The sequence below is a fragment of the Zingiber officinale genome, chromosome 6B (assembly GCF_018446385.1).
Source record: "Zingiber officinale cultivar Zhangliang chromosome 6B, Zo_v1.1, whole genome shotgun sequence".
Taxonomy (NCBI): Eukaryota; Viridiplantae; Streptophyta; class Magnoliopsida; order Zingiberales; family Zingiberaceae; genus Zingiber; species Zingiber officinale.
In genome coordinates, this window is record NC_055996.1 from 86,564,541 (window position 1) to 86,580,608 (window position 16,068).

Here is a 16,068-nt window from a genome sequence, read left to right on the forward strand (position 1 = left end):
GACAGAAGTCTATCAATTTCTTCTTTCGCTCGCGTCATTTTCGTTGAAAGAAACAAGGGTTTCCTCATACGTTCTTTCTTCCGCATAGCTATATTATCGCTCCCTATCTATACGTGCTTTTCTTCCGCATGTCTATCTATTGGCCACAGAAACTGAACCACGAGGGGCCCCACGAGGCCCCTGCGCCCATGACGCTACTATTATTTTATTTTATTTGTTTCTAGATTATGAGAGGAAGAAATTAAAGAACTGGGCTGAGGTGGACCGTGAACGTAGGACCACGTGCGCGCGTCGTCCTCCTTTATTTGCTCTGACGTCTTTTACAGTTTTACCAGCTTTTTTTATGATCGGTGTTGGCTCGCGGGGGAAAACGCATTAAAAGTGCAATTTGATCATGATGGGAGAGGATTTATCGAGTGAATAATAATAACGTAAAATTTGGATGGGGAAAAGGAAAAAAAAAAAAGGTAAAGGGAAGAATTAAACTGATCGACGTTTAAAGTTCTCAGGAAGATTTCCTCATTTTCATGGGGTGGTGGTGGAGGAGTTGGGGATCTCTCTGTTTTTGTGCGTTTCCGCGTGCACGTCTTTCGATGAGTTGTGGGGACGCGACTGCGACCGAGTTTGGCGCCGTTAAACGCGAAATGTTTTATACTGTTCCAGATACCTTTGCTCAAAAGACCAAAGCGCCCTCTCCAACCTTTTAAATATTAACTAAGTTCTTTATCGAATTATAAATGAGTATTAAAATAAGAAGGGCACTTCCAAAAACAGAGACTGCCTTATTCCTTGGAAGCCTAAGTGAAGAAGGAATAAAGGGGAGAGTAAGTGTGAATGAATGAATGAATGATAGTTGTGATTACGGGATCTTAAGAAGCTGGAATTGTCCTACTGCGTTGGGTACTAGTCCTGCCAATACAGTCACTCTCATGCTGTGTCGGGGCATTTGGGGAAGGAAAGTTGTGATTTTAATGGACTGATTGCTTGTGGTGAAGTGAAACAGTACCAGCAGCATTTTCAGAAAAGATTTGCAAAAGAACATAATTTTTTTTTTCGAAAAAACACAAACAGAGCTGCATGCATGAGTAGGACTTATATCATGGCAGTGGAAACCTCACTGTTGCTGTTGCTTTTGTTGTCAGAGAGCGTGGAAAGATATAAAGGACAGCCTTCTCTTGTTTGCCTTTTGGTGTCTCATCTCTCTAATATCTTCTGCTTGGTCCACTCCCAATCATGTTTTTGACTACACTGTACATCTAATACTCCTTCTTTCATTACGATTAAATCAGTTAATTAAACTAGCAACAAAGCTTCATATATAGATATATAAAGTGAATTGGAATATCAGGGAGGGCTTCCGGATGCTCAAACCTATATGAGTTGTCCATGAACGTACAGGCTAAAATTTTTATGTAGACTTTTTAGTTTGGACGTCGTCCAAAATATCAAAGCTTTATTTATGAACGTGAGTATGAGTTTAAATGCCCAAAAATTTATATAAACATCCAAATTCATACTCACTCATCTATAAATATGGATATGTGCGACTACGCTAAAAAAATATATATATTAATGAATGCTCACGCATTAAATGGCCAATAAAGTAGCTGTTAACAGGTGGAAATTTATTAGATAATTAAAAATTATTAAATAAATAAGGAATAATATTTTTCTGGATATAATAATAATGAATGACATTTTTGTAAATATTCCAAGTAGAATGGCTATTTAAACTACACAGGCCTTGCTTCTTTCCTATATTCAAGTCTTGTTTGACCGTCCCTGTACTCTGTCCCTCTCTCTCTCTCTTCTTTGCACCTTTATAAGCGAGACTTGTTCTCTCGCCTGCCCTGTTTCGTTTCGTCTCTCTCTCTCAAATCCATCGACGCCCCGAGAAGAGGAGGGAAAGATCGAAAAGATTGCGCCTTTGATCCGGACTCATTTTGGCGGCTCGGATCTCACTCTGATCGTACGGCGGAAAGGCGGGCGTGTCGGCAACTCTACGTCGGTAATTCCTCAGGGAATGGGGGTGAAGGAATCGGCTTTCCCCCGTTTGTCTTCTAGTTCTCCCTGCGCGCATACGGGCGTTTGAATCGGGGGAGAACTTTGCTATCGTCCTGCGTAATTGAGTTGCTTCAACGAAGAGTAAGAAGAAAGAGGGAAAAGAAGAACAGTACGATTCCTCTTCGAGCCGTTGCGTGCGACTATTCCTTTCTTTATTCTCTGTTTCAAGGTACTTTGCCTTTTCATTGTTCGTGTTTGAGGAATATATTTTTCGTTTTTTTTTCCCCCCAAACTCACCTATTTTTTCACGGGGGTTCTTCGCTTCTCTGGCCGTTTTATCTTTGTGATCTGGAAAAGTTGGCTCTTTTTTTAGTATGAAAAGCGTATTCTCTTTCGGTATCACTTTCCGTGGCTACAATGAGTTCTTTTGGTTTCTTCCATTGTTGATGACAATATTCACTTTATTCGAACCATTCGTACCTGGTTTGTTTGTTTTTTTTTTTTTTTTTGAAGTTATCAGTCAAATAAATGACCACGGGCGTTGGATTTAAAACAATCTATCTTTGCTCTGCACTGACTGCTGCATCTGACCTTTGCAATTTAGAACGGAAACGTTATCTATTGTGTTAGGCTCCAGGTATTTATAATCTCTATCAATGAAAACCTTTCAACTTTCTTTTAGGTAATCTTCTTTTTGTAGGATAGGGTTGCTTTTCCGGATCATGCATGTATATCTCTCCATGTTAATGTTTTCAGACGATACTTCATACATTGGTATATTTGTTAGAAAGTTCTATTTGATTTTGTGACCGTGCCACCAATTATTCAAATGATTGGGTATCTTATATTTCAATTTTCTTCCACGGAGCATTGATTATTGGTATGGTTTTGGAAATTTTCTTTTTTTATTTCCTGCCAGAAATGATTCCGCAAATTGTGTTTCTATGCTATTTCTGATATCTAAAGTTTGCTAATTTTTTATTTGTTATTACTGTTTTTGCAGCTTTCTTGGGGATCATGGAGGCCAATGGCCAAGGGAAAACACCAAGAGACTGCAAAATTCGAGAAGAGAATGGTGCCAAATTTCAAAGTGATTTTGGTGAACTTGATCCATGGACAGCTTGGGCTTACAAGCCCCGCACAATAACTTTACTGTTCATCGGAACATGTTTATTAGTGTGAGTGCTGCTTCCTACAATTTTGACGGTTGGTACAAGATAATCTGTTTGATTCTTCATTTCTTTGGCTATCTATATAGATATTTATGTTATGTATATTTGTTGCTTACTTTCTTACTTCCCTCTTCTGTGTTTTCGAATTTATAGTCTAAGGGAAGTGATAGATTCCATGCACTAACTTAAATTTGTAATTGATTGACAAGTAATTAGGTGAACAATTTTCTTGCATGCGAGCTATGTAGATAAGGTAAGAACACATGATGGATTTAATGAGCCAAGAATAGTTCTAGAATTTGCTTATGGTTCAAGCCCACACCTTAATTGGAGGAGATGAACGATCGACTGAACTAATTAGGAAGGAAAAGAATGGTTTGCCATAATTTGAAGAATGATGTGTTGTATAGAAGTTTAGTATGTTACAATAGTGAGATCTCTACTACTTGATAAATTTTAATTTGGTTTGCAGAATTGCATTTTAATTATCTCTGGTTATGTGGTCTCTGTGAACTGGTTGGTGTTGTTTGGGACCACAGAATTGATCATTAGAGTGATGTAGATTAGGAAGATTGGATGTGTAAACTTTTGATTGAATAAATCTGCATGGCTCATCACTCAAAATCTTTTTTTTTTAAAAAAAATAAAAAACTGCGGACCTATTACTCAGTTGTAAAGTCTTACCAAGAGCCCGGTGTGCTATGAATTGGTATGCAATTATGTCTGATTTGTTTAAAGAGTACCAACTAGGACTAAACAAGAGATCAAACGATCTTGTAACATATGTTTTTGTGGAATGCTTGAAGGGTTTATCATCTGTTGGCCACTTCATATGCTAAACATTTTTTTTTCAGTTGGGCAAGTGGAGCACTAGATCCTGAAAGCACAGCATCAACTGACATCGTTACATCAGTAAAGAGGTGAGTATTCAAGATTATTGTACATCAGGATTGTATTTTTCTTATGGACTTAAACATCCTTCAAATTTGCTTCCTTTTGCAGAGGTGTCTGGGCAATGATTGCAGTCTTTTTGGCCTATTCCTTGCTGCAAGCACCTTCGACGTAAGCTATCACTTCCATTGTTACTAGTTTGTGAACTCTGTTTGTGAAGATGAATATATGTACATATTAACATGCCATGATAGGTACCATGCTAATTATGACTATGTTTCTCAGGGTCCTTATAAGGCCTCATCCTGCAATTTGGCGCTTAGTTCATGGAATGGCTGTTGTGTACCTTGTGGCCCTAACATTTTTGCTTTTCCAGGTTTGTGTTTTTATCTTTCAATTAGGATGATTGTCAAACACATCTGCTTCGATTTTATTTTCTTCCACTTGTTATTTTTGGATAACATTTTTCTATTCAGTGCTTTGATACTGCATCTACTTTAATTTCTCCTGTAAATTCCTATATAGAAGACTACTTTTTGAACTGTTTGTAACCGAGGTTTTGATTTGATCAACTAGTATTGTGATTTGGGTAGAATCTAAACCTCAAATATTATAGTCATCTGATATTTCTGTTGTGAATTTTACAAATTTTCCTCTGGTATTTTTTTCTTCATTCCCAGAATCGTGACGATGCACGGCAGTTTATGAAATTTCTCCATCCTGCTCTTGGAGTTGGTAATTACTTAATTTAGGAGCTTTATGGTTCAATCCACAAAAATATCATATTAAAAGACAAACAACTTAGTGGAATCCTTATCTATTCCTTCCAGAATTACCTGAAAGATCATATGGAGCAGACTGTCGTATTTTTGTCCCAGAGAATCCCCAAAACAGGTTTATCAATGTTTATGTATGATTCCTTCATTCACCAACCTTTTCGCCTATCATTTTATATTGCTTGGATTTTTCAAGCAAATTATACCTTTTATATCTTGTACACTAATTCATGTTAGTTTATTGCAGAATACATTATTTGATGAGTTTGTTCTTGCTCATATTTTTGGATGGTGGGGAAAGGCAATAATGATACGAAACCAGCCCCTTCTATGGGTGTTGTCAATTGGCTTCGAATTGATGGAGGTCGTTTCATTTTTTTCCTTTATTCTTTGCAAAAATTACGAAACTTTTTCCTTAAAAAAAAATAAAACATTATTTACGTTCGTCAGCCATCCATTGCAGTTTACTTTTCGCCATATGTTACCCAACTTCAATGAGTGCTGGTGGGACAGTATTATTTTGGACATCTTGATCTGCAACTGGTTTGGTGAGAACCTCTCTTGTTTTACCTTCAAATGGATGCTAAAATAATTAGTTCGGTAATGGTTCAAATGAAAATGATCCTACCTCTGTTTCTTTGGCGGTTGCTCCAAATTAACGACGATTCTTGGTTTCAGTAGGTTGAAGCATATATTTCTGGAATGTACTCTCTACCAGTCCCATACTTGAATGTCTGACAGTACGTACTTGTAATGTCCAATGCTCATTAAGTACTTGAAGGTTGTTAACATGACTGGCATCCAAGACTTTTAGAAACACTGCCTTAGATTGTCTGTCTAAATCCATAGCATTTACTCACCCCAATTCTAGGTTGCGACCTATTCTGATAAGATTCTTTTGCAAGGTCTGAAACCTTTGTTTATTCTGTATAAGCATTCGATCAAGCAAAAGAAAAAAGAAAAAAAAAAAAGAATAAAGAAAAAAAAAGGAGATGAATAGACCATTTAGGCTGCATCATGATTCATATTTTTGTGTATGATACAGGTATTTGGGCAGGAATGCATAGTGTTAGGTACTTCGATGGAAAAACCTATCAGTGGGTAGGCATAAGCCGCCAACCAAACATAATTGGTAAGGTATGATGGTATGTTGTACTTATTTGATTTTTCTATTTATATTCAAGTTTGGCAATAATTGTGGAACTTTGGGGCTTCAAACTTTTTCTGGGTTCTTGAGGATGTGACCCAGAATTTGAGAGAAATATTTCTTCCAGTGGTTGGCATTATATCTCATATCAGCAACAGAGCCACAAGTATCATGCAGAAACCAAATATGGGGACTTAAATTTAGTGTCATTAAATTGACAGGCTATTAAAACTATCCCTTTTGTGATTTTCAAACAATAAAAATGATTGACGATTGAGGATTCCATATGCATGGCTCTCCTGGTCATGGTCGTTTTACCATGGACTTATTTGGAGCTGGTTATGTTACTTGGGTAGCTAATTATTTGTAGGTCAGCATGAGGCTCATCGACATTGGATCTGTCCAAGACTTGTTTGATTTTAATGTGATTCTCGTGATGAGAGTAAGGGTGACAAGAGCATAACTTAAGCCTGCAACGTCAAGTTGCTCATTGTTGGTTTCGATTAATGGTCACTATCACCTCACACCAATCATGCCATGCTACCAACCAGTCTATCCATTTGCATGATTTGTATTCTTTCTTTGGTTGAGTCAAACTGTCAACAACAAGCACTGTTTTTACATGACAACATTGTCACTTTGCCCAACTTCTGCATAAGAAATCACTTAGGTGACGTTTGGTTAAATGATGGGAATGATTATGGGTATGAGTTTGATAATAAGGTGGAATGGAAATGGGAATGGAAATAAAATCCACCTAGTTATTTGGGTTTGGTTGATTCCCATAAATCTAGAAATCATTCCCAAACTCACAATCCAAACACTATTTTTTACTATCATTCCATTCCCTCATTCCCAAACCCATCAACCAAACACCCCCTAGGTTTTCTTCTAATGATGTTTGGGTCCATCCATGATTTATCCTTTACACAAACATCTCGTGATTGTAATTCTCCTTTATCCCAAGGGAATATTTCTAGTATACCAGTTTTACCCTGTTCTAACAGAAAGCTGATGATTCACAGCTATGTGATTGATATTTTAAGCAATTTTTAAAGCAAATCTCAAATTTTGAGAAGCTTGTAGTTATATATACTCTGAAGAATTCAATGGAGTTGTAGATATTTCTTCCACTGAAATTTTATTCTGTCTGAGTTTACTCCATCACATTTGCCCAAGAGTTGAACCTGATGGAATCGAATGCTCATGGTGGTGGTTGAACCTCTCTCAGAAAACATAAATGCTCTGGTTCATCCAAAGTGATTAATTTCTTTAAGGAATTGCTAGAATGATTATCTAATCATTTTTCGGAGAACCAATCTTTTCTAATCATTACAAAACCATATTCGTGTTATCTCCTTGAATGTTTGGCTTTCATTGTACCTTTTTAGAAGATATTAGTATCTTATGCACGTCTTCTACTGTTTTTTTCCTTAAACTGTGATATTTAATTATAATTTATTTGTGAAGGTCAAACGAACATTGGGCCAGTTTACACCTGCAAAATGGGACAAAGATGAGTGGCATCCCTTGCTTGGACCATTGAGATTCATTCAAGTGCTGTGCCTTTGTGTTGTTTTTATGACCGTGGAGCTCAACACCTTTTTCCTCAAGTTTTGTCTATGGGTTCCTCCTAGAAACCCCTTGATTGTTTACAGATTGGTGCTGTGGTGGCTAATTGCTATTCCAACTATCCGTGAGTACAATACATACTTACAAGACAGGTACATACACTTCATTCTAGCCATAAAGTTTTTCATTATTCCAATGTACTTGCATTACGATGATTGAAGTAAAAAAGAAATATTAAATGATCAATGACTTCAGGAAGCCTATCAAGAAGGTTGGAGCATTCTGTTGGCTTTCGCTAGCAATATGCATAGTGGAGCTTCTAATCTGTGTCAAATTCGGCCATGGTCAGCGCCATAATATTTTATTGTGTCATTATACTGCCCATAGAGTTCATTTCTTTTAAGTTCGATGCAAGCATTCTCAAAGTGTTCTTCCAAACCAGGTCTCTTCCTCAGCCCAATGCCTCCATGGCTGATAACTTTCTGGACAACTGTCGGGATCGCCCTATTGGTGTGTCTAGTTGCTTGGACTTGGCAGATTCATCGATTGGTTACGAAGAAGAGACGATAATCATTTACATGTATTTTTTCCCTTCCTTTTGCCTCTGTAAATACCTTGCATTTGTAAATGAACCAATTGCTGCTCAGACTGGAAACCAGTCTGGCAAGTAGAAGCTTTTCTTTAAAACCATGTTTCATTGTTCTTGCTGCAGATTTCTTTGTGGGTGTACGTACCTCTTCTTTTGATACTTCGACCTGATTTTTTATTTATTCAATTGAGCAATTGCAAGAGGAGTTTTATCAGAATGGAATTGAGTCATCACTTGTGACATCTCAATTGTCAATATTATTTCTATTGGTTTCTTGTACAGGATGGTAGCATCTTTCTTGCATGTGTCCCACGTTTTTCTGTTGGCGCTTGGTAATGGCGGAATCCTATTTTGTCTGTCGGTTGATGCATTGATGAAAGAGTGAATTCTCCTGGTTAATGATTGTGGCATGTTCTTCAGCAGCATCCCCCGAAAAAGAAACACTACGGAGAATGCCCATCGGCAGCCATTGCAATAATGAAGGCAAAAAGAGCAGGGCTCCAGTTTTCTCGTTCCTTTTCTCTCCAAAATCCTGATAAATCAGTGAAGGAATTTGTTCTTCAAACGAGGTGGATGACCTACCATGAGAATTAAATACACACAAATTTAAGCCGTAAGAAAACTTCACCCTAGCTTAAAATGTGCCTTTAACTCGCAGTAGCAGGCACTGGATTCCCTGCTAAAAAATGATAAAACGTTTGTTTACTTAAACACACCAGCTATTCTATCTGCCCACCTGCTCGATTTTTTGGTTTATTATACAAAAAATCACAATCTACAAGATTCTGCACTCCATTGGAGTAGACATTGATTGCCTAGCAGTAAACGTGGCGCACAGATTAACCACTGTGTTTCTAAAGCCATTAATACTTAGTTGAAAGATCACAATGATTACATCAGCTACTGGAAGATAAAGGTGACGGGAAACATCACAATGATTTTAAAGATGTAACTTTGGCTACACTTGACTAGAGAGAGTTCTAATAATAGTCAAGGCAGGCAAAAAACGGAAGAGACTGGAAGATCCCTTCTCCGCTAGGTTTCTTGTAAGATTGGAGTTGCTAGCTAGGATATAGCGAGCTTTCGAGTTTAACAAGTCAAACTAATGCCCAAGAAAATTAAGCCCTTTATAGTATAAGAAAAGTGACTGGGATCAAGGAGGAAAGAAGGGAGGACGAGGATGAAGGCTGTGAGGAATCCTACCAGGCATGAACCAAGGAGAAGTGGCAATGCAATCATCATAGCCGCTATGCTTATTTCTCTCTGCATCCTCTCTCTCGTCAAGTCTCGCTATTGCTCTGCTCCATATGGTTTGTATTCTATGCTGATGATGTTTTCTTGAGCTTTAACCAGTTACTGATTCTTTGTTCTAAAGAGAATGTTATTGTTCTTCCTCTTTCAGCAAAGCCACAGAGATTAGCTGAAGCAGAAGCTCATGAGGCTTCAGGAGCAGCCATGGAGAAGAGTGAGGAAGCTGCTCTAACTGGTAATTTGAAAGGAATTGGAAGAAAATATCGTGTTTTTTTTTTATGTTTCTCCTGAAGAGAGTAGAATTCATAGCTAAATTTAGGGGACTAAATTCATACTTGTTTTGTGCAGTGGATGAAGAACCAATCAGTGCAGCACCTAAAGAAGTTGCTGCAGAAAGAGCCGCTTCGATGTCGAACAAGCCAATATGCTCCGAAACAAGCAAGAGATCTGATGTCTGCGAAGTAGAAGGCGATGCGAGATTGCAGGGAAGCTCGCAGATCATTTTCCTACCGCCTTCTCTGACAGATCGAGAATGGAAGACGAAGCCCTACTGTAGGAAGCACGACCCACCGGCGATGAGGAACGTCAAGGAATGGACTTTGAAGCCGTTCCCCGGCGACGCACCGCCGCCTCAGTGCAGCGTCAACCACACTGCTCCGGCGCTAGTCTTCTCTATCGCCGGATTCACCGGAAACCTCTTCCACGACTTCACCGACGTCCTCGTCCCCCTCTTCATCTCCGCCTACCAATTCCGCGGCGAGGTCCAGTTCGTCATCGCGGAGCACAAGTCGTGGTGGGTGAGCAAGTTTGCCCTAATTTTTAAGCAGCTCTCCAACTACGAAATCATCGACGCCGACAACGACGACCGCGGCACTATCCACTGCTTCCCGCGAGTAATCGTGGGATTAAGCTTCCACAAGGAGCTCAGCGCGGATCCGGCGAGGACGCCGACGGGGTACACGATGGCCGAATTTAAGTCGATGCTTCGGAAGGCTTACGGCCTCGAGCGACCGAGAGCGGTGCCGACGGGGGACCAGTGGGACATCCGGAGGAAGCCGCGGCTGCTGATCATCACGCGGAAGAAAACTAGGGTTTTCCTGAACGAGCGAGGGATGACGGACATGGCGATGAGCCTAGGGTTCGACGTGCGCGTGGCGGAGCCGGGCATGAGCACCGACCTGTCCAAGTTCGCGCGGCTGGTGAACTCCGCCGACGTGATGATCGGCGTCCACGGCGCCGGGCTCACCAACATGGTGTTCCTCCCCGACGGCGCGGTGCTGATCCAGGTGGTGCCCTTCGGGGGACTGGACTGGCTCGCCAGGGAGACCTTCAAGGAGCCGGCGCCGGCGATGCGGCTCCACTACCTGGACTACCACATCAAACCGGAGGAGAGCACGATCAGCCAGCAGTACGCGGCGGACGACCCGGTGATCAAGGATCCCTACGCCGTGCACAAGCGAGGGTGGAACGAGATCAGCCGAATCTACTTAGAGAACCAGAACGTGAAGCCGCAACTCGGCCGGCTCAGAGAGACGCTGTTGGAAGCGCTCAAGCACCTGCCTCACGGCCGCCATGGAAGAACAGAGCATGATTAAACACGAACCGATTGATTTCTTTTCGTAAGAAAAATTCATAGTGTGTGACCAGATTGGAGTGTGTAAATTTCATAGTAATCTTTCAGAAACAGCTCATGATCATCCTTCTTCTGGACAGAGAGCTCGAAATTGATCATGTCTCGAGCACTATGCGTCGAAGTTTCCAAGGCAACGAAGACTAATCGTTGTGCAGGACGGACTCGAAGAGTTTGGTGTCCAGGAGCTTTCAAAAGAGATGACAGACCAACGTCTCTTTTGGCCGCATGCTAATTAGCATCGAACGATGGGAAGTCGACAAGAAAAATCCATGCTTGCTCTTGGCCACGTGACGCATTGTGCAGTGCGGCAATTATTGTCCGTCCTGTTCTTCTGTACCATCTCTATCCGTTTCTAAATTATATATCATGCAAAATTAATTTATAGTCTACTACTAAATAGTTAAGAATTAAAAGAATATATATCTGTCGAAAATTATTTCCGATTTTATCGTACTCTTGGGTTAACGGAGCACCTCGGGACTTATGATTCTCTCTGCTAAGTACTTATGCGTGCTGATAATACTGAGAGAGGTGAAGCAGATCGGTAACCTTATTCATTTTTTTTTTCGATAATTTTTGTTGGTTAAAATTTGGTCAGTTAAAATTTTTTATCCTCTAATTAGAATGTATATATGTACATGCATATAATTAATGTACACATATGATATTACTAAAATATATATATATACATTTGTATATATTGATTCTAGTTGATCGACCATTTAGTATTACCCATTTTTTTTTTCCTGACCGTTGAAAATCAATCCTTAATGACATCAAACAGTTGAGGCTGCTGTTGTGGTTTGCCTACGCTTGTTTTTTATTTTTTATTTTTTCGTTACTTTCCTTTTCAATTTGCTCTTCTCGTGATTCAGCTTTGCAAATTGTAATTAATTATGCAATAATGCAAATGGACGATTGGCCAGTTTTTTATTGTTGTGGCAGTGTCCCATGGACATTAAATTAAGGAAAGTGATTCAGAAGAGAATACGAAGGGTCCACTCTGCGTGCTAATAAGTACTAGATCATATAGTAAGACATTTTTTTTTAAAAGAAAAGTTCTTGATTTTCAGTTTTTTTTTCACATGGTGCTAGAAGGAATATTTCTTGAGTAAAGTAAAGAAAAATTTTTAATTATAATTTGAATTTTACATATAATCCTCACTCATAAAATTTTTTATTTCCACTCTCTGCATACAAAGTTTTATTTGCTTCAACTCTCTCATATAATTATTATGACCTAATTGCCCTTCAGATTTTTTAGATACAAAAGGTCCAAAAATAAGTATAATTCCTCTTAAATTCAGCACTTTACATTAGAATCGAGTATATTTTCTATTAAATTGAGCATATTTTTTCTTGTTTTAATATAATTCCTCCTAAATCCAGCACTATGTAAAAAGAAAATCTAATATATTTTCTATCCAATTAAGTATCATTTAAATAAAATTTAGTATATTTTCTATCCAATCGAGTATCAAAAATCTAGTATATTTTCTATTAAAATTGTCCTTCATATTTTTTAGGTATAAATAGCCTAAAAATGGGTATAATTCCTATTAAATTCAGCATTTTAAACTAGAATCGAGTATATTTTTTATTAAATTGAGTACGACTTTTATCTATTTAATATAATTCCTCCTAAATTCAATATCATTTGAAAAAAATCTAGTATATTTTTCATCTAATTGAGTATCATTTAAAGAAAATCTAGTATATTTTCCATCCAATTGAGGTGGACAAAGAATCGTACTCAATTTGATAGAAAATATACTAGATTCTAATTTAATGTACTGAATTTAAGAGAATTTATACTCATTTTTAGACTTTTTATACTTAAAATATCAGGGGTAATTAGGTAAATATATTAGATTAGGGAGTAAAAATAAAGATTTTTTCCAATGAGGAGTACATATATAAAGTTATATTTACCAATAAAAACTGCATGCAAATTTTCCCATATTTTTTTTCACTTTCTTTCTTTTTCGTTCTTAAATACCCAACGAAATTTTTTTTTTGCCCCTCTCACTTTCTTTCTTTTTTCTGGCTTAAATACCCAATCAAATAGTATTAATTTAAACATCTAATAATTTTAAACATTGCAAAATTAAAAAATAAAGTCAAAATTAAAGTTCCTGATGCTTCTATGAACATCATTAATCTGATCTTATTTTTAATTTTTAAATATTTTGTTTTTTTACTATCGGTTTTATCAGGTATGCTAAATGTACTAAAAATATTTTAAAATATGGAGGAAAAAAAAGTAAATTTGTCCTTTTAAAATTCAAATATTCTCTTATTTTATCAATTCAAAATCTTCAAATCCATGAAGGACCTTGCGGATTACAATCATATTTATATTTCTAAAGACACAGCAAATTTAAATGTATACGTAGATAGATTACAATAAAAAATAGAATCGTATTTAAAAATTTCATACTTTGAAGTTATTGGGTCTATAAAAATTATTTAAATTAGTACACTAGAAAGAATTTATAGAAAAAACGGCTTTTTATTAAAAAAAAAAAAAAAAAAAATCAGATTTTCTTATTTTTCCGACGGAATCCATACAGTGTGTCCCTCTAAGACGACGTCAAAGTTTTCAAATCCACACATCTAAGGCGACGGACGTTAAGGGTCTCCGACAAAATCCACATAGAGGTATGTCCATTCAAGTGTTTAGGGTTTTGTTCGCCTAAATACTCTTCTTTCAGAATGAAGCAAGAAGGTGCGACAACATAGGTAAGTATCATGAACTTGTTCAACCCATAGGATATATCCAAAAACTATAGGATATATCTAGAAAGAGCTTGATATGGGATCATCACGTTGGGCTTGATATGAGATAATATCAGGACCAACGTGGACCTGATATTTTACCATATCAGGCCCAACGTGGGCCTGATATTTTACCATATCAGGCCCAACGTGGGCCCTGATATTATTTCATATCGGGCCCTCCAGAACGATGTGAAGCTCGATTTGGAAAACATTCCACCCGTTTTAATTTTGTTGTTAATAAATTAAATTTATAAAAATTGTAGGCTGTAGTTGATTTTGGCCAGAAACTAGAACAGTGTGTTAGGTCACTTTAATAGTTTTTTTCGACCATCCACAATCAAAGGAAGGCATCATGGAGTTTTTATTTTACATGATCGACACATAGCGATGATCAAATAGTCTTCCTTTATATTTTCTTGGACATACAAAAAAAATTCATCATATCCGTGACATACTGGTAAATATATTTGAAAATTGAAATTTAACATCTCAAACTTTAATTGAAATTTAACATCTCAAACTTTTAGAGTATGAGATACAACTCCCAATTTTTAATTTTAAACACCAAATAGATTTAGAAATTTAATGTCTTATTTTTTTCATTTTGGTATGCAAAAAAATATCTTACAATATCACTATTAATTTGCGATTTTCAATTGTACCTGTTGTATTTACACAAAGAGATGTATCTTATTGCTTAGTATTACAGATTGAGGTACTTCGATTCCTTGGAATTTTAATCAAGCATCGGATAATCTCTTTGTTGCTCACTTCTCAAATAATATATCAGTAAATCTTGTTGGTCAGAATCTGGCCAGCTAGAAATTTTTATCTTCTAATCATAATGCATGCATGTACATGCATGTAATTAATATATGCATGTGATATTACTAAATTACCTATGCATATACATATATGTATGTATTTTGGATGGTCAGATTCTGACCATTTAGCATTACCATAATATATATCTGTCAAAAATTATTTCCGATTTTATCGTACTCTTTGGTTAACGGAGCACCTCGGGACTTATGATTCTCTCCGCTAATTACTTAATGCGTGCAGATAATACTGAGAGAGGTGAAGCAGATCGGTAACGGGTAATGTTAAATGGCCAGAATCTGGCCAGCTAGAATCAATACATGCAAGTGTATACATGAGTATTTTAGTAATATCATATGTGTACATTAATTACATGCATGTACATGCATGCATTCTAATTTGAGGATAAAAAATTTTAGCTGGTCAGATTCTGGCCAACAAGAATTACCAGATCGATAACCTTATTCATATTTTTTTTTCTTACCGTTGAAAATTAATCCCTTAATGACATCAAATAGTTGAGGCTGGCTATTGTGGTTTGCCTACGTTTGTTTTTTATTTTTTATTTTCTTTCCTTTCCTTTTCAATTTGCTCTTCTCGTGATTCAGCTTTGCAAATTGCAATTATGCAATACTGCAAATGGTACGATTGGCCAGTTTTTTATTGTTGTGGCAGTGTCCCATGGACATTAAATTAAGGAAAGTGATTCAGAAGAGAATACGAATGGTCCACTCTGCGTGCTAATAAGTACTAGATCATATAGTAAGACATTTTTTTTTTTTAAAAAAAAAAGTTCTTGATTTTCAGTTTTTTTTTCACATGGTGCTAGAAGGAATATTTCTTTTCACTTTCTTTCTTTTTCATTCTTAAATACCCAACTAATTTTTTTCCCTCTCATTTTCTTTCTTTTTCTGGCTTAAATACCCCAATCAGATAGAAGTAATTTAAATATCTAATAATCTTAAACATTGCAAAATTAAAAAATAAAGTCAAAATTAAAGTTCCTGATGCTTCTATGAACATCAATCTGATCTTATTTTTAATTTTTAAATATTTTGTTTTTTTACTATCGGTTTTATCAGTATGCTAAATGTACTAAAAATATTTTAAAATATGGAGATAAAAAAAGTAAATTTGTCCTTCTAAACTTCAAATATTCTCTTATTTTTATCAATTCAGAATCTTCAAATCCATCAAGGACCTTGCGGATTACAATCATATTTATATTTCTAAAGATATAGCAAATTTAAATGTATATGTCGATAGATTATAATATCCTCCTGTTCAAAATTTGAATTAGACGAAGATCGATGGAGATAACATTGGTATTAACGGAGAGGTGATTTCACACGTCCTGTATATGCATGTCCCCTAAAGCTAACCCCCACGTGGAACTCCAAGCTCTATAATACAAGAATCGGAGGTAAGCG

The 16,068-nt window shown here is 36.9% G+C and overlaps 2 protein-coding genes across 3 annotated transcripts; both read left to right on the forward strand.

Annotated features, from left to right (window-relative positions):
• Positions 1-1,792: 1,792 nt before the first annotated feature.
• LOC121992953 (CDP-diacylglycerol--serine O-phosphatidyltransferase 2-like) lies at positions 1,793-8,266 on the forward strand. 2 transcript variants are annotated; one of them, XM_042547597.1, is made up of 13 exons: positions 1,793-2,233; positions 3,008-3,182; positions 4,031-4,096; positions 4,179-4,238; positions 4,353-4,443; positions 4,748-4,802; positions 4,898-4,977; positions 5,091-5,207; positions 5,307-5,391; positions 5,889-5,980; positions 7,461-7,714; positions 7,818-7,906; positions 8,005-8,266. In XM_042547597.1, the coding sequence occupies exons 2-13, from the start codon at positions 3,022-3,024 to the stop codon at positions 8,130-8,132; spliced, it is 1,278 nt and encodes a 425-aa protein (XP_042403531.1). In that variant the 5' UTR covers positions 1,793-2,233; positions 3,008-3,021; the 3' UTR covers positions 8,133-8,266. The 2 variants fall into 2 exon arrangements, with proteins under 2 accessions (XP_042403531.1, XP_042403532.1); XM_042547598.1 differs by lacking the exon at positions 1,793-2,233 and having other exon boundaries at positions 3,077-3,210.
• Positions 8,267-9,075: 809 nt separating this feature from the next.
• LOC121992952 (alpha-1,3-arabinosyltransferase XAT3-like) lies at positions 9,076-11,114 on the forward strand. The gene is made up of 3 exons (XM_042547596.1): positions 9,076-9,461; positions 9,554-9,637; positions 9,751-11,114. The coding sequence occupies exons 1-3, from the start codon at positions 9,332-9,334 to the stop codon at positions 10,995-10,997; spliced, it is 1,461 nt and encodes a 486-aa protein (XP_042403530.1). The 5' UTR covers positions 9,076-9,331; the 3' UTR covers positions 10,998-11,114.
• Positions 11,115-16,068: the final 4,954 nt, after the last annotated feature.